The sequence below is a fragment of the Dendropsophus ebraccatus genome, chromosome 4, assembly GCF_027789765.1.
Source record: "Dendropsophus ebraccatus isolate aDenEbr1 chromosome 4, aDenEbr1.pat, whole genome shotgun sequence".
In the NCBI taxonomy this organism is placed as follows: Eukaryota; Metazoa; Chordata; class Amphibia; order Anura; family Hylidae; genus Dendropsophus; species Dendropsophus ebraccatus.
Window position 1 is genome coordinate 84,016,192 of NC_091457.1, and position 27,486 is coordinate 84,043,677.

General features: G+C 40.5%; 1 protein-coding gene across 1 annotated transcript in view; it reads left to right on the forward strand.

The window, feature by feature from the left end:
* PEPD (peptidase D) overlaps positions 1-27,486 on the forward strand; it is a 211,205-nt gene that overhangs the window by 61,537 nt on the left and 122,182 nt on the right. The window contains exons 8-9 of the mRNA XM_069966171.1: positions 8,652-8,727; positions 12,192-12,238. Coding sequence (XP_069822272.1) covers positions 8,652-8,727; positions 12,192-12,238 — 123 coding nt within the window. The remainder of the gene's footprint in view (positions 1-8,651; positions 8,728-12,191; positions 12,239-27,486) is intronic.

Genomic DNA, 27,486 nt, shown 5'->3' on the forward strand with positions numbered 1-27,486 from the left:
GGGAGCCTTATGTGTCCAGCACTAGTTCTGATCAGTGTAGCCTATATCATCTCTGTATATTCTTACCTTCCCTACTTGCTGGATTTTCTTGCCAAAAATAAAGTGTTTCAATTATTTCTGCTTGTTACCGGAGTGTAGGAGGCTTTTCCTTGGGGGGGGGGGGGGGGTGCTATGTACACACATATATATTTGTGGTAAGTGTATTAAATATATCATATTAATAAATAAACTATTATGCTGTTTGACTCCAGAATAGAAAAGAATTCTAGCACCTGTCAGCATCTCAGTAAAGAACTGATGTCGGCCACCATTATTCTAGTGTTAGGTCTAAAAATCTGGATTTTTGAAAGGTTTATTGTATAACAGAGGTGTGACTATTGTTTCTAGCAGAGCATAGTGAGCTTACTTCATGCATATAATACAATTTTTATCGTGTTTAGAGGCAGTATTATATTCTTGAACACAGGAACGGGGAATATAGCAATATTCTAGTAGGCTGGGTCAGTATTATAGTAGTTGTACATAGGAGGTAGTTTTATATTATTTATATTTTTGTACATGGGGGGGCAGAATTATAGATGTTATATTGTACATAGGAGGCAGTTTTATAGTATTTATATTCTTGTACGTGGGGGGGGGGGGCAGAATTATAGATGTTATATTCTTGTTTATAGGAGGCCATTTTATAGTATTTATCAGGGATGGTACGAACTGAGTTCGGTTCGGGTTTGTACGAACCCGAACCCTCGGTAATGATTCCTGCTGTCTGGCCGCTCTGTGGGCAGATCCAGCGGGAAGACCGCCTGGAAAACTGGGATACAGCCATAGCCATAGGCTGTATCCCAGTTTTCCAGGCGGTCCTCCCGCTGTATCCGCCCGCTGCACGGAGCGTGCAGACAGCGGGAATCCGATGCCGAGCGTTTGGATTCATCCGAACCCGAGCCTCGGCGGGTTCGGACCATCCCTAGTATTTATATTCTTGTACATGGGGGGGGGGGGGCAGAATTATAGATGTTATATTCTTGTACATAGGAGGCAGTTTTATAGTATTTATATTCTTGTACATGGGAGGGCAGAATTATAGATGTTATATTATTGAAAATAGGAGGCCATTTTATAGTATTTATATTCTTGTACATGGGGGGCAGAATTATAGATGTTATATTGTACATAGGCAGTTTTATATTATTTATATTCTTGTACATGGGGGGGGCAGAATTATAGATGTTATATTCTTGTACATAGGCAGTTTTATAGTATTTATATTCTTGTACATGGGGGGGCAGAATTATAGATGTTATATTCTTGTACATAGGAGGCCATTTTATAGTATTTATATTCTTGTACATGGGGGGCAGAATTATAGATGTTATATTCTTGTACATAGGAGGCCATTTTATAGTATTTATATTCTTGTACATGGGGGGGGGCAGAATTATAGATTTTATATTCTTGTACAAAGGGAGCAGTATTATAGTAGTTAATTTCATTAGGTTAAGTAATATGGCAATGATGTTCATGTGAGTAATATATTAGTTACTTTCCTGTGTGTAAGTATCCCGCTATAGCATTTGACATCTGTCTGAAAATCTCCCATTATCAATTGTTCCATGACAAAGTACCAGCCCCCTCCGCTTACTTCCCCACTCCCCATCCTAAAGTATTTTTAGAATGTGACATTTATGCCGTCTTGTCTCTAATTGGAAGGTGAAAGGTGCCCTGAACATGTCTAATTGTCATCTGGAGGCGCACGGAAGACGTGAGAGGTGTGAACCTGGGTCCGGAGCAGTCAGTTGTCTTCACTCACAATTAAAGCACATACAAAAGGTTACATTGCAACTTTCCACCAAACCTGTGCTGCTTATTATGGGCTGTGAGATCATTCCCCTTCATTTTAATTAAAAGCCTGTGAAATTATTCATGTCGTGTTAAAACCAGTTTTGTGTCATTCACACGTGCTGAGGATGTGAAGGTTACTTGGGAGGATTAGCACATTTTGTAACTTTTATTTTATTGTGTTATAAGTCTTTTTGGCTCATTCTGGGGGATGTGAAACCAAATAATATGTGTTGATGATTGTTCCCACACTGATGTGCTTAGTATAAGAAGAATCCCACTGGGTTTGTGACGTTAGGGCCCTGGCTTCATACTTACATTATGGCATGAATTCCCTTAAGACTCTGCTTGCTGCATTAAACAGATTACACGGCTGAATGTTGATTCATTTGGAGGGGTGGGGGTGCAATCTCTTCTTCCAGTGCTTATAAAAGAAGTTTCTAGTCCCTCAGGGTAAATTAAGTTGGCAGAAGTTTCTACTCCAAAAACATAGCTGCCTTTAGCGTATCACATGTGTTGTACAGAATACCCTTATTTCAGTGGTCAAAAACAAAAGTTTCTACTTATAAACCTTCACCATTAATAAAATGTAAGTGAAAAAAAAGAAATACAACCCACACCCATGATATCCTTTAGTTCCTTGATCCGCAATGATCTGAGCAATATATGGTTCTATTCAGTGACAACAAACAGAAATTGAATAGTTGCATTAGGTGACTTCTGCCACCACAGTGTATGTATTTTTAATTCAGCATCAACAGTTCAGTGTCAACAGTATGTAGTAGTGCCCCCCCTAATGGTGGCTGCCTAAAGTAGGAAATGTATCATTAGACTTACATGACTATGACCTAAAATTGAATGCATGAAACACAAATCCTCCACTCCAACCACTGGGTAAGATCGGGCGCTGGTCCAAGATAGGCCAAAAGTAGATGATGAAGATAAAAAACTATTTATTAAAACACAACGCGTTTCGAAGTCGTGCTGACTTCTTTCTCAAGTGTATAACAAAGAAATGTTTTTTCAAGATCTATAAAAAGGGTGGTTTGCACATGCCCAGTAGCAGCCAGAATACAGGTGATGTCTAATTACATACATAGTACCTCCCAGCAGGGAGCAGATTAAGTTACAAATAAACCTGTTTCCACTTAATACATGAAACACTTCTACAAAAATAGAAAAAAAGAAATAAAAAGCAAACAAGCAAGAGATAAATACAAATGTAAGAGAAATATATAAAAAATTTATTATATATAGAAAATTTAACATATATATATATATCTATCTATCTATATATCTATATATAATTATGAAATAATAAAAGCCTATCTTGTATTCTCAGTGGTTTCATTTAATCCCTGCGGTGTAAGAGTAGCTAATTTAAAAATCCAAAAGGATTCCCGATTTATCAGTTGTCTATATCTGTTCGAGTAATTTTCTGGGATTTGTTCCAATATAATAAGGTTAAATCAGTGTTAAATATATTGGAACAAATCCCAGAAAATTACCCGAACAGATATAGACAACTGATAAATCAGGAATCCTTTTGGATTTTTAAATTAGCTACTCTTACACCGCAGGGATTAAATGAAACCATTGAGAATACAAGATAGGCTTTAATTATTTCATAATTTTATATATTTATATGTAAAATTTTCTATATATAATAATTTTTTTATATATTTCTCTTACATTTGTATTTATCTCTTGCTTGTTTGCTTTTTATTTCTTTTTTTCTATTTTTGTAGAAGTGTTTCATGTATTAAGTGGAAACAGGTTTATTTGTAACTTGATCTGCTCCCTGCTGGGAGGTACTATGTATGTAATTAGACATCACCTGTATTCTGGCTGCTACTGGGCATGTGCAAACCACCCTTTTTATAGATGTTGAAAAAACATTTCTTTGTTATACACTTGAGAAAGAAGTCAGCACGACTTCGAAACGCGTTGTGTTTTAATAAACAGTTTTTTATCTTCATCATCTACTTTTGGCCTATCTTGGACCAGCGCCCGATCTTACCCAGTGGTTGGAGTGGAGGATTTGTGTTTCATGCATTACCGGTTTGGTTTCTGGGAGTGGCTGCGGTCCACACACATGTGATCATTGAGAGTTGTGCCTTGCATTTGCACAACCACGCCAGGTGAGAGTCTTCCTTTTACTCCCCTGCATCTACCTATGTCTTGCAGACCTCACACATTGGAGCGCTGTTCACATTTATCTCTAAAATTGAATGGGCATTTCCAAGTGCTCTTCTTGGGAACAGGAAGAAGAAAGAGGATTCTGGGACTAGAAGGAGAATTGCAGCTGCGGGGATGCAGCAGGGGAGCACCCCTTTAACCCCTTAACACATTTTGACGTCCTGGTACGTCATAGTGCCATTAGAGGGGTACAGAGAGGGCTTACAACACGATCCCCCACAGTACTGTGCCTTCATGGACCAATCATTTGTGCCGGCTAATTAACCATTTAAATGGCTTGTAGAAGCCATACCCAGCGATTTAGTGGTGGGATTGGCTTGCTGCGATGCGATTTCAGCAATCCATTATACTTACAAACTAGGTCCTTTTCTGGCTCCCTGCACTGTCCTTGGCTCGGCAATTGTTTCAGGCTGTCTGCAGAAGCCTGAAACAATTGAGTAAAGAAAACTTTGATCAATGTAGTACATAAGTACTACATTGATCTCTATAAGCAATCATGGTATTGCTCATACAAATCCCCTAAGGGGACTACAAATTGGGTGGGGCTCACACTGCGTTTTTGTAGTCCATGTTATTTATACGTTTTATAAAGAAAAAAACTGGATTAAAAAAAAAACAGCTGCAATTGTGTGCAATCTTTTTAGATCCATTTTTCTATTGACTTCCATTATAAAAAAAGATCAAAAAGTTTTTCCATAAATAAAAAAAAATTTCATATTAAACGTTTAAATTACCCCCTTTTCCCATTTTGTCAATGAAAATAACAAATATTTTTGCTATCACTGCATGCGCAATCTCCTGAAGTATTAAATTATCACATCTCACATCTGATCCTGCATGGTAAACGCTGTAAGTGCAAAAGCCTGCCAAAGCACAAAATTGCTGATGTTTGGTCACTTCACAGCCATAAAAATAAATAAAATCAAATAAAAAGGGATCAAAAAGTCCCATATACACAAGAAAGATACCAATAAAACGTACAGATCATGGTGCAAAAAATTTCGTCTAAGATAGTCTAGTAGACCAAAAATAAAAGCGTTATAAGGGTCTTAATAGAACAATTTTAAACAGTAGTGAATTATATACTTTTCATACATTTACTGTTGTAGTGGGGTTTTTATGTTTTAAATAATCAACGGGGAGAGAACATATGTAGTTGTCACATTTTATGTTTATATTGATTTGTTTAGTAGAAGAATTTTCTGAGCATGTTGATTTTTTTAATATAAAGACTATATATACTATACCCTTAAATTATAGTGGCACCTGTCAGGATGGTATCTCTGCGGAGCATTATGCACCCCTCTGCTCATGCTGTTCGGCCGAGAAGGCACTGATTTTCTTGTATCCTGTTTCTGTGTTTTGTTTTGCTGTGTGAACTCTGGTTTATTGCTCACCTGGGTTGGGAGACACACCCGACTTCACCTGCTGAGTTCTGTCTGGCCATGTCATGGTTAATCTGTGTTCTGGTTCTGCTGTGACTGACAGGTCATCCTGCCAGTGGATCTGTCTTGTTCTCAGGTGTCTGTGCTTGGAGATCAGGGGGATGGTCCAATTACGTTCTGGACCAGAGCCCTGGCCTCCTATATAACAAACCTCAGTCTGTGCACTTATGGCTGGTTATTGACTTGCTATCCCTGATCTTTGCCTTATTCCTTGACCTCCCTTGCTTGCCACCTGCCCTTGACTATATTTGCCTGGACTTTGACTACGTTTATAGGATTGTGATTTTGTACTTCCTACTATTTTCTACTTGTGTTCCACCTAGCCAGTGCAGGGACCGCCGCCAAGTTGCTCACCGCCATCTTAGGGCGGATTGTGGCAAGTAGGTAGAGGACAGTGGGCGGGGCTGAGCTTAGTGCTCACTGTCTTGTCTTGTCCTGCTGTCCGGTTCCTGACAGCACCACTGTTAAAAGTCTGTTTTTAAGAATATAAAAACTATATACTGGAATACTTTTTTAAATTTGTTGTTTTTGCCCCAGTATTATCCTTGGCACATTATTTAGACTACAATTATGTGGGATGTACTATAACCAAAATAGTAACTATAATTGCTGCAATTTAAAAAATAAGAAAAAGAAAAAAAAATCCTGTTATTGGGTAATACAGGAGTATCGTCTGTAACCTGCTAGAGGTCTCGCCTTGCTGAAAACTTGTAAAGAACTAATCTCAGGTTGAGATAGAATATCTGCCATTAATAAAAGGCAGCTGTTATTGATACAAGTCCTATCGCTCTGAACTAGCTGTATCACTGAGAAGATCAGGGCGCCAACCGTGGTATCTCAGATACAAAACAATTGTGATCTGCAGGGTGGCTGGCTTTGCTCAGACATGAAATAGAATGGCGGATAGCTGTAAATGCAGATAATAATTGAGTTTGAAGTGCATAAGAGGAGCTGGGAATCTCATCCTAATGCTCTCCTCAGATGTGATAGACACTGCTGGAGCAGGAAGAGCTGGCACAATAGCTTAAGGCTAATGTGGAAAAAGCCTGGAAGACCACTTCTATACAACGGTCATAGAAATCAAGTCCAGAGGCCATTACACAGTAATGCACCTTTGAGATTGATTAAATCAAAGTCATGCACAGCTTTTTTCTTATTACATCTCTATGTATACCTTAGCCTATAAAATCCTTTAACCTAGCACTACCAGGAATTTAACAAGACTAAACCTTCATTGTACTAGTTTATTTGTATAGTAACTTAGGGTTGGGAGTAGGGATGGTTCTAACCTGCCGAGGTTTGGGTTTGTACGATCCTGGACTCTCGGCAATGATTCCCGCTGTCTTCCATCTCCGTGGAGAGGGTGGATACAGCGGGAGGACCGCCTGGAAAACTGAGATACAGCCTATTTCTGTGGCTGTATCCTGGTTTTCTAGGCGGTCCTCCCGCTGTATCCACCCTCTCCACGGAGGTTTAAGACAGCGGGAATCATTGCCGAGAGTCCGGGTTCGTACAAACCCAAACCTCAGCAGGTTCGGACCATCCCTAGTTGGGAGCAAACTTGACATAACTCCACTAAAACTTCTCTAAACTGTTTCTTGGTTACATTTTCTCCTGACAACTTTTCACCAGACTGGTGAACAGGTATTTTTTGCTGCCCTAGGCAAATAAGGCAAGTGGCAGCCCCCCTCCCCCCCCAAAAGAAATAAAAAAATAAATGAATAAAAATACTTCTACCCACCACAATACTTTGCTTTAGTGTTGGATGTGTGTAACACCACATGTTTAGATTAATTTTTATTTCTATTAGGCCAGTTTTACACAAGCATATTACAAACTTGTGGTTAGGACTGGCCTTGCATCCCTAATGTGTATTTAAAGGGGTTATCCAGGTAACAAAAGCAATATTCTAAACAACCCCCTTTCCCAATACCACCCTATGTTTAATATACATGTATAACCTTCTTGCACCCTTTCCCTGTTTCCCTGGCTCTTGTCTAAAATCCTCTGCCCTGGGTCCACTCTGAAAATGCTCAGCTTCCTCTTACCCTCTCCCTTTGTAGTCTGAGGACACGTGATCTCCTCTCTGGGGGCCAGGTTAGCTTGTCTATTGACTTGGTAACTCGACCCCCAGTAGAAATTATCTACATAATCTCCATGCCCCTGTGCTGCTTCCATAGACTTACATGTGTCCCTGAGCCTAGGTCTCTGTAGCATGAAAAGGTATAGATTTATCTCTGCTTGCTGTTAGTGAATGCAGGCATATGTACCTTTATTTGTGTCACGGATCTGTATATTGTAAGTGTTATGGATGTTCTTAGAGTCTGGATGGAGCTAGAATGTTTTTGTTCACAGGCAGCAAGCAGAGCTTTAAACCTACACTACACCCCCTAGCAAACAGATGCTCGTTATGCAGCACATAGCTACACCATGCGCGCTTCAGCTCTCCTACATCATTAACTAGTATGGAATATATATTGGGGTGATGTGATGCAAATCAGTGAAAAAAAGTAATAACAGCAGTGGGCAAAAAGGAAAGCTAAGGGGGAGAGTACGCAAATGGACCAATCATGGAGATGCATGATGGGAAATGTTTCCTATCTTGGTTATAGATTGGCTTTTAAAAAAACTTGTAACTCAGGAATGGCAGCAGCTAGAGACAGGACGACGTCTCAAGACAGGAGATGTCTCAAAATACTCAGGGGGACTTGGTGAGTAAGACCAGCTAGCGTTTAATTTTTTTGCTCTTAGGTGAATAAACCCTTTAATATGCATTCGGCATTACATATATATTGCCGACACTCTTCCTAGCACTGTGCAGAGATTGTCACTTTAATATCAGTCCTTGTTCCCGATTGGGATTACACTCTAAGGCCTGTTTTTGTAGGAAATTAGCTAACCTGTTGGTATATTTTTTCCATGTGGGAGCAAATTTGGGACAACATACAAGATGGTGTCTTGTAAGGCAGCACTGCTAACCGCTGAGTCCTTGTGCTGCCTGCTGATTCTGTTTGTATTAGGAGCCACACTGCTTTCGCAGTAGCCACCTACGGAACTCAAAATCTATCTTTTAGGTGCTGGAATCCGTGCTTCTGTCTGACAAGGATTCCTTTAATGTACAATATGTTGATTTATCATTTATTAATATTTGCATGATTTCCCCTCCTACAGCCGGGTCTTCAAGACGGACATGGAACTAGAGGTGCTACGTTACACCAACCGAATCTCCAGCGAGGCACATAAAGAAGTAAGACTCCTTATCATACAGTTACTCATTCCTATCTTGTTTCTGGACTGCTTTTTCTTGTCTGCCCATGTCTTTCCTTTGTAGTCTGCTGGTTCCCAGTTAATTGTATTGACTGTGGGGAAATGTGGCTATCGATTATAGTGTTGCTTCTATGTGCTGGTAATAGGATTGTCCCAGTATACCTCATTTCTATGTATAGCAAGTATTGAGATCATTAGATATCCTAACTCATTGTCTACCATGATGATGGCTGCTTCATTCAGGTAGAAAGGTGCAAGTGTTACAGATATTGCTCTGCAAATTTCTATGGGCCAGCACAGAGCTCCTTCTCTTAGTTCTGAGTACTTTGCTGTAACTTAGACTCTGTGGAGGGCCACATAGTTCTTGTCTGATGCCAATAGTAGTTAGTGCTTCAGGAAAGCATGCAGTCTGAGAGCAGTAACTATTGGAATAGCAGCCATAGCGGAAAATGAACAGCAGGTTAGAAGACTCTAACCTTCTGTCATGTTCCTATAATACAGGAGACACTGAAGAGGAAGGTAGTTTCATTACCTTCATTCTCAGTACAATTTTTTCATTTTTTTAATTGTCCACTTTATTAACATGTAATTTAGACGTCTTGGCACACTGAGGCCCGCCTGCTGCCTCCTATCAGTATATTACTCTGAACACCCATCACTGCACAGCATTGGCGGAATATTCATGAAGAGGGGCAAGTGGGAGGAATAGATTGGTGCCCTGAGGATTGTAGTGCACCGTCACTGCAGAACGCCACCTTAGTATTTATGAGGACACTTATAACCTGCTGTTAGTTTCCCTTTAGGTGGCACACCTACACAACTATTTCAGTTGGATGTGTCTTCTTTAGAAATGTTTTAAAAAGTATTTTTTTTTAAATTGCATTCAACACATGCACAGTTGTCGAAACTATTAAAATATAATGTTATCCCATCCCTTGCAGTGAATGTCATAAACTAAAAAATAAGCAAATACCAAAATTCTTTATTTTTGGTCTCATCACATCTCAGATAAAATAAAATTATGAAGTGATCAATAATAACACCGAAATGATAAAGATAAAAAATTATACATCCTGGTGCAAAAAAATTAGCCCCCAGATAGCTCTGTAAACAAAATTATATATTAAAAAATTTATACGTTTTTTGTTTATTTTTTTAAGTAGTAAAACATAAAACTTTACAAATTGGGTAACTTTTTTTTTTTTTTTTTTTGCAGTATACCCAGTGGTTCAATGTATTAAAAGGTTGTCATTACCAAGAACAGTTAGTACCAGAAAAAAAGCCCTTATATGGCTCTATAGATGGAACAGTTATAGCATTATGGCTGTTAGAATGTGAGAAGGAAAAAAATGCAAAAACAAACATATGTTTGGTCCTGAAGGGATATTACTACTGGCACAGTAAAAAAACAACAAAAATTGTCGCCACATTCGAACATCCATAACATTCTCATACACGCACAGACTCTCACTTCAATTGGTGTATGAACCTCACAAGAAACAATTCGAGTCCAGTCGTGTGATTTAGTTTATTTGCTAAAACCATTAGTGGGAACACACAATGATACTATGCCCAGAAAAAGATGAGTAAGGATGCATAAAAGCATCCGAAACGTATGGCTGCTTTCTGGGGTTGGTGTTGTGGTGTGTGCACTTGGATGGTTTTAGCCTATAAACAGAATGCACCTTGCTTCATCACATCACTGGACTCGATTTGTTTGCTTTATAGTTTTAAGTAACACAATTTTTTAAATATATATCACTTTTTTGATGAATCTTTAAAAAAAAAGTTGTTTTCTTTTTTAGAGACAGATTTATGAAATAAAGCACTTCAGTCTTTTTACAGCATTCCCCATGCTGTATAAATAAAGTTATAATTTTATAGCTTGATTTGTCACGAATGTGAGATGCCAAACGTGTGTGTGTATGTAAAAAAAAAAAAATATATATATATATATATACAGTGGTACCTTGGTTTAAGAGTAACTTGGTTTAAGAGCATTTTGGTTTAAGAGCTCACAGTTTTTCAAAATTGTGACTTGGTTTAAGAGCATTGTTTTGGTTTAAGAGCTCCCTGTACTGGGTGGAAGCGCTAGTGGGGGAGCGACATGGTCTGCATAGCGGGGTCTACAGCCCTATACTCTGACCCAGGAAGTCTCCCTCACCTTCCAAATCATAGCAAATCCACTTCAGGCTGGGGCTCACATCAGGGGACAGGACTGTGGAGGTAATCTCTCCATAGCTGTACCCCTCTCTCCCCGGACAGAGAGTGCTGCATGTATGTGCCCACATCTGCCCTGCTCATTCCTTCCTGCTCCCTGCAATCACTGTCCGCCCTTGTGTTTCCCATTCTCTCCATTACTGTACAGTAACTTATAATATCACATATTCTGCTGTTTCTGAATGTTTGTTTCATCTGTTTTACATGTTATTCAGAACAATAAATCATTATTTTTGGGGTGTGGAACCGATTGTCTGCATTTCTATAATTTCTTATGGGAAAACTTGCTTTGGTATAAGAGTAACCAAGGCACCACTGTATATATATATATATATATATATATATATATATATATATAGATAGAGAGAGAGAATTTTTTCTCTTTATTTAACCAATCAGTTAGTATTGGGAAAATATAGAAGTTGATTATTTAGGATATCTATCTATTGATCTATCTATATATTGTTTTCCTCTGATTGCTGATACAATACACTGCATTGCTACTAAAGTGCAGTGTATTAAAAAAAAAAAACAGGCACACACAGAATATATACTTACCATCCCTCTGTTGATGATCTCCGGTCGAATTTCCCGCCATCTTTAGCTGCCGTCCTCCCTTCCTGGTCTGGGTCCAGTGAATGGGAGAGAAAAGGCTGCTGGTGCACATGCACACCGGCAGCCTTTTCATTGGCTGGAGCGCATCACATGGCTTCCAGCAATCTCAGCCAATCAGGGCTGAGCAAGCTGGAAGCCTTGTGATTCCTCTCCCATTCACTGCTGTGGAAGACAGTGAAGAGGAAGGAGACCAGGACCGCCCCCTGCTGTGACAACATCGACCCAAGATGGCACCTGGGAGAAGAGGACTGGGCCAGACAGCTTATTAACACACATTACAAAGTTATATAACTTTGTAATGTGTGTTAATTAAGCAGAAAAAGAGCCGCACTACGCCTTTAAGTCTGTCAGCATAACACTTTAGCTGAGCTCCCACCAAATCAGTGAAAGAGCCCAAACACCTTATTCTGACCCCAGCTTAAAAAAGTGTATTGGTTTTAATATGGCCCATTAATTTACGTCATAAAAGGGGCTTATTGGTGGTCACCAAGGGGTTAATATATATCATACAAAATCTAAATACTTTGCTCCTTCAATAAAAACACCATTGTTACCACCATAAGACATCCTCTTCACTTGTGCTATTATCATTTTAATATTTTCCCACAGGTAATGAAAGCTGCAAAAGTTGGAAAGCGGGAGTACGAGCTGGAAAGGTACGTCACACTCGGGTTATACTTTTGTCATTGGGCATATGCAATTGTTGTATCTTTAGCTGCTTCTTTCAGGTGGTGTTGGAACACAGGAAGGATCTCATGAATGGCCTTCCAATGACAAGATGAGGTCTTGGCTTTGTGGTTCAGGACTTTAAACATATCTGTACTTCATCCACACACTCTCTACAGGTCTCATTTATTAATAGTTTTAAAACAAAAAAATGCAATGTAGTTTGCATTTTTTTTTCCATTCCTGTACATTAATGGTCCATCCCCCAATTGATTCAGTTTTTGTCTCATACAGATTGTTACATCTGGCCAATAAAAATTGTGCTATTGTACATTGTGAACATTGAGCATGACACTGTCTGCCTAACTATCTGTCTATCTAGTGCTGTGTGCGCATTAATTTTGAGACTATATTTCTTTGTGAACTTGAAGGGAAGACAATATATATTGTTGTCTGTGAACGCTAAGCATGAGACAATGTGTGTGGTGCTTTGTGAACATTGATCAGTTAGACACTATATGTTATGCTATGTGATGGTTGAGTGGTGAGACATTATACAATGTGTCAAGCAATAAAAGTCCAAACTTATAGATTAAACAGTGCTCTAAACCAGACCAGGTTTACATGCATATAACCAGGTTGCACATCTAAAAAGATTTGGAATAAAAATAAATTTGGGGTATATGGGAAATAGAACACCCTATATAGGTGCCTGTTGCCTTATTCATAGCAGGGAAAGGCAGCTTCTTGCTTTTTAATTGTTTTTAAAGGAGAAGCCTGGCATTTGCTAAAAGCTGACAGGGGGAGGGGAAAATTGATTTCAAGTACCTCTCCCAGTGCCCGTGTTGAGTGGCTGGAGCGGCAGCAGGACCCACGCCGGAAGTAATTTTCTCCTGAGTTGTGATGACGTCACAACTTGGGGGGAAATTGGCCGACCCAGCTGATGGACTGGCCACTTAGCCCATAATGGCTTAGCGGCCAATCCATCAGCCGAATCGTGATGTGGACACCCCGGAGATCCTGGAGCTTCTCCTTTAATGTAGGCATTTATATGTTCAACTTGTTTTCATGTCTGCTGATGTATTGTTTGTTAAGGGTTGTTAGGAAATAAAGATATATTTTCTGATGTGCAACCTGGTCATGTGTATGTTCCTTTCTTCTGGTCTGATTATACAGTATGTTGCGATACAGTAGTTGAGCGTTGAGGCAATATAAATTTATTGGAGTATATCAATATTGAGTGCTCTGTGTGAACGTGATCACTCAGGTTGGACAAAATAACTGGAACTCTAAATCAGTGGCATAGCAACCGCGGTCGCAGTGGTTGCCGCAGCGACTGGGCCACTACCGGGGGGGGGGGGCCCGCGAGTCCCCCCCTTGTCACCGCACTGCCCCCCTCCCACTCCCTCTAGTGACCGCAAGCAGTGTTTTGCTTGCGGTCATAAGAGGCTGGCCCCCCGGCTGACGCGTGGCTCCCCAGCAGTCTTGTCCGCGCGGCTGTCCCGTCTCCGGCAGCACACACACCAGTGAGCTCTGTTTGCACCGGGGAAGTACTTCCAGCACAGGGAGCATCTATAACAAGCGCCCCCTGTACTGGAAGATTAGTGTGATGGCAGCTGTGTCAGGAAGAGTCCAACTTAACTATGTATAATAGGGAATATCCAATTAAAGAGATACAGATGCTGCTCTCCTACTCAATGGCAGCAAAATAGATAACCTTTCTATCTGAAAGACACCGTCTCAAAACATGCTAACCTATCTAAACATAAGACATTTTGGGTCACCAAACCAATATTAAATAAAAGACAATATAACCTAAATATAGGAAATACAACTTTGTCTTAAATGCAGCAGTATTAAATTTAAGAGATCCAAACATGGAAAACAGCACCCCAGGTTATGCAGTATAAGGTAGCCTCATGATACAGGATGTACAAACACTACTAGACAGTAATCCAATGGGGCCAAATATGCTAGTGATAAAGTAACAACTGAATGCAGAGCACTTGCTCACATTCAGTGGCGGCCATCCACTCAACTTCAACATTGTGTGAACAGAGCCTTTCTGTGTTTTCAATCCACTCCTGGTTTTGGTTGCAATATGAGGACCACAATACTGATTGAAATATACTGTGTGTGAACCCAGCTCAATAGTGTTTGTGCATCCTGTATCATGAGGCTACCTTATGCTGCATAACCTGAGGTGCTGTTTTCCATGTGTGGATCTTTTAGGCTCTGTTCCCATGGAGTAAAACTGGTGGAATTCTGCCAGACCGTTTAGCCAATCACTGGCCGGAACCGACGCGGCCAGTGATTGGCTGAGCGGTCTGTCAGTTCAGACAGCCCCGCTCTGAAGCTGCTGTGGCGCGGGATCGGGAGGAAGAAGGAGATGACCTGTAGCCCGGACAGGTAATGTATGAAACAAGGGCTGCAAGGACATCGGTAACAATGTCCCTGCAGCCCTCGCCCAGTAAACGAGCGCCGATCTAGCAGATCGACGCTCGTTTACATCATTGATCGGGCCCTGCTCGGCCCGTGGAATAGGACCCTTAGCCTTCCCTAACTCCTAAGTGGCATATTTACAATACCATATCTAATTGTGCTAGGAGTTTCCATATTAGACTCTTGCGAAGACTGTGTTTAACCTCTTCAGTTATGCGATATAATAATAGCTTTTTATAAAGCAAAAGGTAAAAACTTTCATTTAATTTTTATGTAACAGTTAGTTATTTTTGCTTATTTGCCCAATTACCTGATCCCTTTCTTATCCTGACATCTCAGTTCTGTAACCGCCAATCTCCACGTACAGCTGGTTAACTGTGATCTAGATACCTGAACCAATTATATGGAGAGAGAAAAACCCATCTGAAACGTGCTCAATTGGCCATGGCGGCATTGCTCTGCCTCGCTGTTTTGCATGAGCTTCTTCAATAGCTCCTTTCATAAGGGTTTCTGAATGATCCTCTAATTAAAATGGCTGCTTGTGATGTAACTGAAGTGCAGGATCGTGATAGATGGCGTATTTACTGCGCAGCCAAGTGTTTACGGACATCGATTTTATGGACAGGAACGAATATATGAACAATCTGAATTGCAGCTTTTTTTGTTAATGACACAAGTCACTGAACACTAAAGACGCAACTATTCACAATAATGATTGACCTAAGCAGTTAACCCTGACATTTCTTACTTATAGCTTGGTCTGCTAAAGTTGAGTGACTGATAATATTAGGCTCTGTTCACATTTTGTATGAGCCCCCATGCACCCAGCATAGCATATGAACTGGGTTTGTCTTAACGTGCTGACATTTCCCTATAATGCTTGCAGCGCTGAAGATTAAAGGAAGTTTCTTACCTTAATCCTTGCTTACCTTGATCCTTGGCCCCCAGTGCATAAAACTGGGCTGGTGCACAGCAAAAGAGTGGTGCAGAGCACGGGAACTGGGTGGCGTTTCAAAAAAATGTAGATTTGCTAATGTAAAAAAAAAAAAAAAAAAAAAGCAATGTACCTGATGTAGGTATTGCTTATTGGCATATTCTGTAACACAGTACCTGAAAATCATTTCTCATTAAATAAAAATTTACAGGAAATGGAAACAAAGAGTTTGAGGAGGCATAAGATGTGCTGCAATGATTAGGCATCTTTCGATTTAAGGGAAACCAATCAGGCCAATTGGGTTGATTTGGTTCCCTGGAGCACATTATAAAGCTCCTGTGCAGCTGCTGCAGCAGCTGTACACCCAAGAAAATGAAGTTTATTTCCCCATGCGCGGCAGGTAGTCATCTGGGCGGCTCCGATACGTGCCACGAGCTGCACAGGAGTTTTATCCTGTGCTCCAAGGATCCAAATCAGCCCAATTGGCCTGATTGGTTCCCTTAAATCCTTCCTCTATTGTAATAGTAAGCAAATGGTCATATTTCATCTCCATCTCTACATATCCGTTGCATTTCCGTATTGACCTACAGCTGACCATAAACAAGTGAAAGCATTAGATTACTGTATTTGTGAAAGACAGCACATAAGTAGCTGCTAGATACCTGGCTCCTCTTCTATCATAATATCCAATAAAACCAGGTAGGAAAACCCAGTTTATTTGCCAGACACTTTCATCATCATACTGTTTAATGGATCCTGTTAAAAGCTGTGGCATCTGCTAAATAACAACTAATATCTATGACCAGCTATGTGTGTGTGGCAATATATGAAGTATATTAGGCTTTTTGACTCCATATGTAGGGAATTGCTTAAAGTGTACCTGTGGTTGTTATGACTTTCAAAATCTAAATCAACAGTAGATGTATAATAATACATGTTTGCAGTATACATTCATTACTATTTTTTGTTGTTATTATGCTTTAAAACAAAGCTGAACTTACCAGAAATCCAGGTCCAGTCTCCTGAAGGCAATCTGCCTTAGTCTTGTGCTGGTTGAAAAAAAGAGACTAAACACATAAGGTCCCAGCCAGTAGACAGTGTCACGGCCAGTAGAGATGTGTCCACCACCTTCTCTGTGAGCATGCAGATGACCTGGAAAACACTGGACTTCCTGTGTTTTAGTCTCTTTGAGGGAAAAAAAAATACTGAAAATTCAGTGTTTTCCATGATAACAAAAAAATTTATGAAAATAAATCATGAATGTAAATTGCAAACTTTATTTCATATTTCCTGTTGATTTAGATTTTGAAAGTTATAGCAACAGGGACACTTTAACAAATTATCTGCTGTCCCTTCAAATTTTTGGATGTTGACCCCTTTGGACAACTCCTTTTGATTTGTTCTGTTAAGGGCTTTTGGAGGTAATAGACATAGCATTGAGAGAGGATCTAAGTGAAGGACACAGTGTCTTTCCTAGCTTGACTTTGCTTTCCTAATTGTTTAATATTTAGGTCAGAAAGCTGTAAAAATATTCCAGCAACACACAATAAGAGGGTAAAAAAAATATTTACTGACGCCAAACATTTTCTTTGAATAATAAAATCCCCCAAACCCCCCCCCCCCCCCCAGGACAATACATTGAATAATTGCAGTGTGTGGCAGGGATGAGCACGCGTCGATCCTACAGCGGCGGCAGACAGCGCCTGTGTGCTGAGACACCATGTCCGGGTTTACAGGAAAATCAGATTCAATTCTTTACTGTAGTCAAGTGCAAGTAGCTGTGACCAGTGTAGGTCCCAATGGGAGCAATTATTTCTGTTGATACGGCTCCCCCCACGTTCAGTATTACTGTGTCAAAGAGAAAGTTTAACCCCTTTTAGGCTTTAATCAGGCTCGTCTAGTGTTGGGGGAATGGGGGGAGAGCAGGCCCAGGTCTTCTGAGAATTTGATAAAGACAGTGTAAACTGCTGCAAGATACCAGGCCTTATTCACTGATCAGTAATGAAGTGCAGGGAGCCATCATTCATAATGTTCCTTTCTGAAGATCTTGTACTGCTGTGTACCAGTGCAGCTGTTTTATCTCAAATTATAATACTGTTCCCAGCCAGCAGGATGTTTACGTAGGAGGTAGGTTCTTCTTAGCTTTGGGTTTTTCTTTCAATTTTCTTTGAATAAAACTCTAAGTATAATATAGTATATACAAAGTTTTCAATACAGTATATCTTTGGAATATTATGTGAAGGGACGATTGTAATACTAGATACAACCTGATTCAACAGCAACTTGTTGATAGTCAAGACAGCACTGACTGACAATAAAAAAACTGGTGTTCGCAGACTATAAAGCTAATGAAGAGCGAATGGTTTGACCTAAAGGGCAAACTCATGGCAGGTGTCACACACAGATCATTTTAGAAAAATACCACAGCTCTGGTTTTGTTTATTTTTAGCTATTTCTTTTTTTTTCTGTAGAGGAAAATAGAACATATTATAAGCAATGTTTGTTTGTTTTTTCGCTTGCATTTTAGAGTGACCATTTTTTTCAGGCAGTGTGTTGTTAGTTTGCTATAGACCTCAAGTCTTCTGTAAATTCTTAAATGACATGATTTGTAATACAGAAAAAAAATCCCTGGATTTTTACATGTTCCTATTTGCACACAGGTAGCAGGGAGCTGCAGGCTCAGTATGAACCAATGAAAACAAAGTGTAGCAGACTTAACCCCCCCCCCCCCTCTGCCGTACCACATTGGTACATATGCACTATATACTGTATTCTCCTAGGGGTTAATTTTTTTTCCCCTCTTTATTTAACATAATCTTATATATATAATCAAAGCTCCAAAATTCTTAAAATACAGAGATTAGAGTTTCCCATCATTTGTGAAAGAAAATGTCTTTGTTTCTCTTGCTTATCTATTGTTCCTGAAGAATACATTAATTCTTTACCATGGGACGCACCTCCCCGATTTCCGACCCATATACCTCTAGATATTTCTTTTATAATTATATCTATGTTCTATTCTCATATCTCTCCTTACTAAGGAATGGTTTGGAGGGCTCTGACTAAGAACCTGGTTAAGGACCCCCGATCTCTCTCCACATCCCCCTATGGGGCACCTCCAACAACCAGTAGCCCAATACCCACCCGGAGGGAAAACACCTATTTAATTTTAATAACCTTATTACATATACTTTGTTATATATTTGTACAAAAAAAAGAAAATGAAATAAATTATTCAATCTTAATAGACTGCTCCATATATTACAACTTCCATGTATACAGGAGTCTTCGAGCGATCCAGACCTTATAGAGGCCCCTATCCCTATTCCCGACTCCTCTTCATTCACTCCGATACTCCAGACCACATTTATAATGTAGCCTAGGGGCATCTTCCTGGGGTGGCTATGAGTCAACAGTATTTGTACACCATGTCTTCACCGCCTATCCCAGTAACCATCCGACCACTTCTCCCAAAGTACAATCATTTGTTATATTCCATTTGTTATTGTTTTTACTCAATATTTAATTATTTCCATCTCCAGTATTTACCCCTTCCAGATGAGATCAGTCCTCTTGGTTGGCAAGCGCCCCACAGTAGGAAGAATCGACACCGGGAGCCTGCCCCAGTTCCCAGAGTCACCCCCGCCCCCTCCATACTATCATCCCCTTTTCTTTGTTATTACGTAATATCCTCGGTTCTCGGGGAGTGCATCCCACGTTTACAATCACATCCATTTTATTATTTATATCAATCTTCTATCTCCTTTTTGAGTGCTACATAGTGTTTTTTGCACTCATCTCAGGTAATCTCTAATCTCCACTCTACTACCTTTCTCTTTACCCCCTCTCCTCCCTGTCCAACCCTCCAAAAAAAAAAAAAAAGAAACACACACAAAACAAAACAAAAAAAATATAAAGATTCTCCCTCTCCCTCCCCCACCTCACTATACTCAGTTCTGTTATATCATCAGATCTTGGCTTTGTGGCCATTTTACCCATGCTAGGGGTTAATTAAAACCAATAACACACTGTATACTGTATATTCCTAGTGATAACCGGTAATACACTATACTCCTAGACATCAGTGATAACCAGCAACACAGTGTGTACTCCTCTTACGACGGGCACTGAGAGAGGCCTTTGGGAGCAATGTCTGTGAGGAGTCTGCCTTCTCACTCATGCTTCAAGGGACCACAACACTTCACCAGTGGCTGTATACTGCAGTGTGCTCAGCCCCTGACAGATCAAACCTTTTTGACATGTCTCTGTGACATGTAGCACAATACATTCCCTCCTGTTGTAACTGGTCTGTATATTTTTTACCTTCTAATCTGTGATTGCAGCTCCCTATCTTTCACTGTCAAACATGTTAACTGTTTTCATAATATATCTAGGTATAACACATACAGAAATCTACCTGATGTTCACAAATGACAATGACAGCAGTGATCTGCTACCATCGCTCCATTGAATAGGAGTGGCGGCAGCAGACCTCTACTATCTTCAATGGGCTACCCGTTTGATCTAGCGATCACCCAGGCAGCTCCCTGCCCCCCTGAACTTACCCACTCGCTGCCGCTGCATGCGATAGCGACAGCAGCAAGCGGGGAATGGGGAGCAACTGAGCACTGACATCACTCGTTTTCTCCTCACAGCCGCCCCTTGTAATAGGGACTTAACTTTTCAAAACTAAAATGATCTCCTGGTTGCTAAATCTAACAGCAGCTGTTCTCTATGGATTCTTCTTAAATTATCTTAAAGTGTGACTGTCGTTTAATTTTTTTTTTTTTTTTTTGCAGAAATCAATAGTCCAGGCGATTTTAAGAAACTTTGTAATTGGGTTTATTAGCCGAAAAATACATTTTTATCATGAAAAAGCCGTTTGAAGCTCTCCCCCATGTCTTCATTGTTCTCTATGGAGAGGGGAGGGGTGGAGGGAGATGAGGCAACAAAACAGTACAACAAAGAGTTAATTTAGTGCTACATCACCGGCTTTCTCCTCTTAAGTCAGCACTGACCTCTCTGACCTCTGAATAGCAGCTTTCACACAGGTCCCGCTGTGTAATCCTTTGTTCTCTGCACTCTGCTGGAGACTAATCTCCCTCCTTCCTCCTCAGATGGGGGGGGGGGGGGGGTGCTGGGAAAAGTCTTTTTGAATGCAGATAATGGCATATTTGCCTAAAAAACCCAATTACAACTTTTCTTCAAATCGCCTGGACTATTGATTTCTGCAAAAAAACTTTAAGTCTTTCAGTACTATCTCTACACTGATGACAACGAGTCAACTTTCCATGACACCATCCCTACATCACTACAAACAGTGGCTGCCCCCCGTCTCTACTATTGTGTCCTCTCTCTTTCAAAAACTCAATTTTGTGGGCTTCCATCATCATCAACCCCCTTCTCTCATATTCAGTCACTTCCTTACTCATGCCATATACGCCTCAAAAAAATCTACAAAATTGTCATTTTCTTAAGTGTTGTAACTGGTTAATAAAGGGGTATTCCACTCAAACATAACTTTTTATATGTTGCTATACCTGTTATCTTTTCTGTCTACTTCCCCCAGTTCTCAGCTGCTGCTTTTTGCTAAAGACACATAAATTATTGTGTGAGCTTTTCTCTCAATCACCCCCTCCTCCCCCCTCCCTTCCGAGAGGGCTTATGTAACCAAGTCCCTATCTACAACTTTGTAATGACAGGAGGGCTAATCACTGCAAGTTAATCAGCAACTTTACCTTATATTAACCCTCCCAGCATTACATCATACCAGGGACTTGTTTACATCAGCCATTTGTGGAGGAGGGGGAGATGGAAAGAAAAGTCACAAAGTTTTTTTTTTTTTTTTGTGTGTCATCAGCAAAAAGCAACAGCTCAGAACTGTGAGGAGGAGACTGAATAGATAATAATGAAATGCATTCTCACCCACTGATCTCTCCACAGTGATACACTGGGCTGTATGCCCTTTCCTATCTCTGATTACCAGCCAACCAATGCTTTCCATTCTGCAGTCATCGGAGACTAACATCCACCATAACATAAACCTCACGTTCCCATCTGTAAGACTTTTCTCAAGCTGCACCATATCTTTAGACTGCATTACCTAGACAGTTGGGTTAATTCCTAAAAGTCACGGTTCTTAATAGTGTCCTGAAAACTAATCTTTGTAGTCAGGCCTAGCTCATTCTCCCATTTAAAAGCTCTTTCACTTCGGACGATTATCAGCCGATTAACATAGATTGTGCAGGCCTATAAATCATTGTTTGTCAGCGGCACATCTGTCCATGTAAAAGGGTAATATGCTGCTGACCGTAATGGAAGAGAATGACTGTATAAAATATACAGCAGTCACTTGTGCGGCTTTTCACTGTCAATAATTGGCCTGTTGAAAAGTATGTTCACACATTCAGGTTTATAAAGGGAATTATTCATGTTGTGCTGATATGGTTCCCAACTGCACAGTATAGATCTATTGTGCATCTCCCGGAGGCTACCACCCGCGTCTTCAATGGTAGCTTTACATTGTGGAAAAGGAGTTTTATTGTGGCAAGCCAGGTAGTGGGAGGGGCGACAACTAGTCCTCCGGATGGAGAGCTCCTGTGACTAGTCAATGCTTTTGCCTGTCACTGCACTCTGCAGGGATTATTGACAGCCAGAGAGACCCTCTCTGGCAGTCAATTATCCCAGCAGAGAGCTGTGCTAGTTGCCGCCCCTCTCCTGGCCTTGCTCGCCGGAATAAAATTCCTTTGTCTCCAATCTAAAGCTACCGCCGCAGAAGCGGCTGGTATCTGTGGGGAGCTGCACAGTAGATCTATACTGTGCAGCTGGGAACCTGTGCAGATTGGTTCCATTTAATTGCGATCACTGAACCGTATTTAAAAGAGATCTACATAAACATGTCCTTCATTTATGATCTATTCCTGGCTTTGTATTTAATAATTGCACTTAAAAACCTGAACATGTGAACATTCTCCAGGGTTCTTTGCCTGAGCACTGATCAACTTCCCAATAGTCAGTTAGTACTTCTATCAGTTAGTTATCTGCCTATGTTTAGAGACCTCAGTTTATACTCTAGCCACTCCATCTTTTCTCGGAATACTGTCCCTAATCTATCTTTTCTCAGTTTGACCCCTTCCACATAGCCTTATCACTTTATCCAGCAGTATCACCCACATACACCATGCATTCATATATACTTTATATCTTGTACATACATAGATACTGGCTGGATGTCTGAAACTTACAGCTTTATGTTGCTGTCTTTATTTTTTTGATCATTGTGTCACCCTTCTCTTCATAGATTGTAAGCTCCTCTGAACAGAATCACTCCTTTTTGAGTTGTTAATGGTTTGTTACTATGTGATTTTGTTTTATTACTCTGGTTTATTTCTATTAATTCCTGTTAAATTTAAAGTGACTCTGTACCCACAATCTGACCCCCCCCCCCCCAAACCACTTGTACCTTCGGATAGCTGCTTTTAATCCAAGATCTGTCCTGGGGTCCGTTTATGCAAAAGAGGAGCCCGTGGAGCCTCATTGAAGAGTCTCAAAACACAGGACTAGCCAGATATCCCTCCGGGAAGGAGCCCAGCCTAGCCAGAATCCTGCTCCACACTGATGAGGGGCAACACCCCGAAACAGCTGAATGTGGATGGTAACCTAGCCTTGGTTTATCCCTTGTCATTACATTGACTTATAGGGCCACTTAATATGGTGGTTTTGGTGGTTTCCTAACAGGAGCTGCCCCTTGGCTGGGTCCTTCCCAGAGGGATATCTGGCTAGTCCTGTGTTTTGAGACTCTTCAATGAGGCTCCACGGGCTCTTCTTTTGCATATTCATGTTTTCCAGGGGGCAATGCACCTAGGACTTCACTGCATTGAGCGCTTTCACTAGCAGCCAGCAGTGTTGTTGTTTGGCTGGTCTCCCTGAGTTGAGCAATCTGTTTCTCTTCTGGGGTCCGTTTGGCAGGTGATGCAGTTTGTTGTCCTGAAAAACAACTTTTAAACTTTAAACGGCCGTGGCCTAGAATATCTGTGCCCTAACTTTGCACCACCCCTCCATCCCTCCTCCCCACCCTCTTCATCATTAGAAATGCCACTGGAACATTTTCTCCTGTCTGAATATTGCACGGGTGCCTTAACGATCCAGCCCATGTTCAGTATTCACACAGCTCACAGGTGATGAATTGTAGACAATCTGCCTGGAGCATTCCCAATGATGAGGTGGGTGGGGAGGAGGGACAGAGAGGTTGTGCCAGCCTAATGCATAAATATTCTAAGCCCTGGCCGTTGGGCACTGGGGCTGCAAGTTTAAAAGTTGTTTTTTAGGACAATAACTGCATCACCTGCCAAACGGACCGCAGGACAGATCTTGGATTAAAAGCAGCTATCCGAAGGTACAAGCAGTTTGGGGGTCAGATTGTGGGTACAGAGTCGCTTTAAACTTGCCTAATGCTTTGTTTCTGTGTCAGATAAGCCACTGCCAAAGGGGTCTGGCAGTTGTGTTTTCCAGTCATTCACAATTGGTCAAGCCGAGTGTGCGTGTTTATGGTGTTGGTTAACACTTAATGCACATGTTTATGCACATGAACTGTCAGGTTAGATAGTTCCTGGCCAATAAAATGGTATTGGGGATCCAGACTGCAGCACAATTGTTACTTTTTTCTCTGAAGAGGTCATATTGCTTTATATAGTGCACCTGTCACTTTGTAAATTTTTTTCAATTCTTTGACCTTTTTCTTTTTGTAATATTTAAAGGAGATCGATCTTTTGATTCACCAGTTTTTGGAGATGTAGAAGTGAAAGAGAAATTAATTTAGTACCTTAGTAAAGGAATAAGCAGCAGCTTGAATGATAGTTAACTCTTTGGAAGATGTTGCCAGTGGCCGGAACATCAAACAGTAAAGTAATGGCTTCTCAGTGTGAGCCCAGAAAATTGTAACTCGATAACAAGTGGAGTTTCCTGATTGGGAGCTGGGCAGGCAATCTGCAGGGCTTTGAAGCCAGACGATATGAAACTTTCAGGTCTGGAATTGCAGCGCAGTCACGTTTCATCATGTAGATAACTGTCTAGTCCAGTCTATGGCTATGTTCACACTAAGTAAAAAAAAAATAAGAGAAAAGGTATCCGCTTTTTCTTTTTAAAATGATGGCCGTTATTTCCGTGTTTTAATTAAAGTCAATGAAATGCACAAAGGTCAATGGAGTGACCCCTCCCCCCCCCCAATGTACACATTGTATTAAAAAAGAGACAGTGTTTGTGCGAACGTCAAAATAACGATCATGACAATTATTTGCGGACAGCTTTTGCAAAGAATGGATGTTATTTTTTAGTAAAGTGGTTTGGAGCTGTTGTTAGATATCCAAATTATGATAAAGTGTTTAATTGTTTAGAAATCTTTTATTATTACTCGTTTCATCTAAAATGAAAGTGAAGCTACTTTGCAAGTGGGTTTAATTAAAGAAGTTGTAGCTTGTAGTATTTACAGCCGCAGTGCAGGCCTCAATAGGAACAGACTAGGAACATGCCCTAGGAACCTTGTCTGATCCTGCACTAATAATACTTTCAATTTGGCCCCTACTACTTATCAGACTATTCAGGGTTTGTATTCTTTTGAATACAAAACATGACAACATAAAGGGGGACATTTATCATGACTGGCATATTTGTACGCTATCTTGAATTAAGCCCTGCCCCCTGTTCCCCATCAGGATTTATTAAGAGGCAGTATGACTGTTAGTACAGTAGGCCGGCCCTGTGCCTGGCACAGGCATTGCAAAGAAATCTACACCTGCTCCAGAGCAGATGTAGATTTTTGCCTGGTTTGCACGCCAGCTTTAATTGACTGATGAGGAGCGAGGAGAGCCAGGAGCTTCACACAGCCGCGGCACCAAGCAGGTAATGTATGCTCGGGGCTGCGGGCGGCCGGCTGCGGGGGGGTTAAAGGGGCCGGGTCCTATACAGGCTGCGTGTATGGGACCCATTCAGCTTCACACTACAGGATCCGCAGCAGATTTCGCTGCAAACTTACAGCGTGAAATCCGCTGCGGATCCAGTACGTGTGAAGCTACCCATAAAGGAGAAGGACCTTGCGTGCCCTGCATGATTTTAATCTATGACCACATATTGTGTTACTAATGGTAATCTTTGAGACTGTGGTCCCGGTTGTCTGCAGGTCATTGACCAGGTCCTGTCTTGTAGTTCTGGGCTGATTCCTTACCTTTTTAGATTAATCCTTACCCCACGAGGTGAGATCTTTCATGGAGCTACAGAGTCAGGAAGATTGATGGTCATCTTTTGTTCCATTGTATCATAATTAAGCCAACAGTTGTTGCCTTTTCACCAAACCATTTGCCTTATGTCATGTAGCCGATCCTAGCCTTGTGTGGGTCTACTGTTTTGTCCCGGGTGTCTTTAGACAACTCCTTGGTCTTGGCCATAGGGGAATGTGATTGTGTGAGCAGGGTTTTTTTTATACAGTTAATGAGTTCAAACAAGTGCAGTTAATACAGGTAATGAGTGCCGAGTAGGAGAACTTCTTAATTAAAGAAAAACTAACAGATCTGTGAGACAGAATTCTTGCTGTTTGGTATGTGATCAAATATTTATTTTATGCAATAAAAAGTGATTTTTCTGGAATGTTTTTTATAGATTCTGTTGAAATCTGTCAGACAAATCTGTGTATATAGGTGTATAGGGACCTTGGGGGAGGGAGTCATATTGTGCCATATTGGTTGTTCCCATGCCTAAAATGAAAGAGGCCCACTGTCCCTTATTTATTTATTTATTTTTTTGTGTTGCTTTGCTTGTCGTTTTGTTGATTCTTCTTTGAGTATATGGCAGCAAATGAATTATTGCTAAACAATACCCCAGTGCTGCTGCCTTCATCCTAAAATCAAGAACAATATTCTAATTATATTGGGCCGGTATAAACCGACTTCTCCATTTGGTGATTAGCCTGGATTTGCTGAATGTAGTGCACATGTTCATCTCCATTCCTAGGATCTGCCTCCAAAACCTTATTTCATCTTTTGACCTTTACAGAATGTAAAATGAGACTTTGGCCTTACATGTCTCTCTGTAGAGGATGTAAAACATTTATTTAAATGAATTTGAATTGATGCAATGGTTTTATTTTAATATAGTAACACCTGCTGTTTGTTCCAATATCCTACTCACCGGCGCTGCCAAGAACAGTTTATGCACAGTGTCACATTTTTAAAAAAACATGTTTTACCTTCATTTTTCCTATGGTCTGTTAGTGTCACAAACAGAAGGAAAGCTTTGGTTAAATTATATATATTTTTTATACGCAATGGGCAGACTAATAAATTACACAATTGAGGAAACTGGAAAAAAAATATTCTTTCCTGTAAACTAAAAGACTGCTAAAGGAGAGTTCCATTTCTCATCCAATGTATTCCACAACTGCATACCACACATTAAAATGAGTTAAAGGGGTTATCCAGTGCTACAAAAACATGGCCATGGAGACAACACGACTTTTGTCTTTAGTTCAGGTGCAGTTTGCAATTAAGCTCCGTTCACTTCAATGGAACTGAGCAGCAAAACCCCGCCCAAGCTGGAGACAAGAGTGGGGCTGTCTCTGGAAGAAAGTGGCTATGTTTTTGTAGCGCTGGATAACCCCTTTAAGCCTAAATTCATGCTGTTGTCCTTCCTGTTATACCTTCATCATCACTTTCAGCAAGCTACAACAGGCCTAATCATTTTAAAACATAAAGTGTCATTTTATATATATATAAAAAAAAAAAAAAAACACAAAAAAAACCCTGTAACTTGGATTTTGTTCAGAAAGATAAAGATGCTGATATGGCCCTATAATGCATTTGGCCCTATAATAAC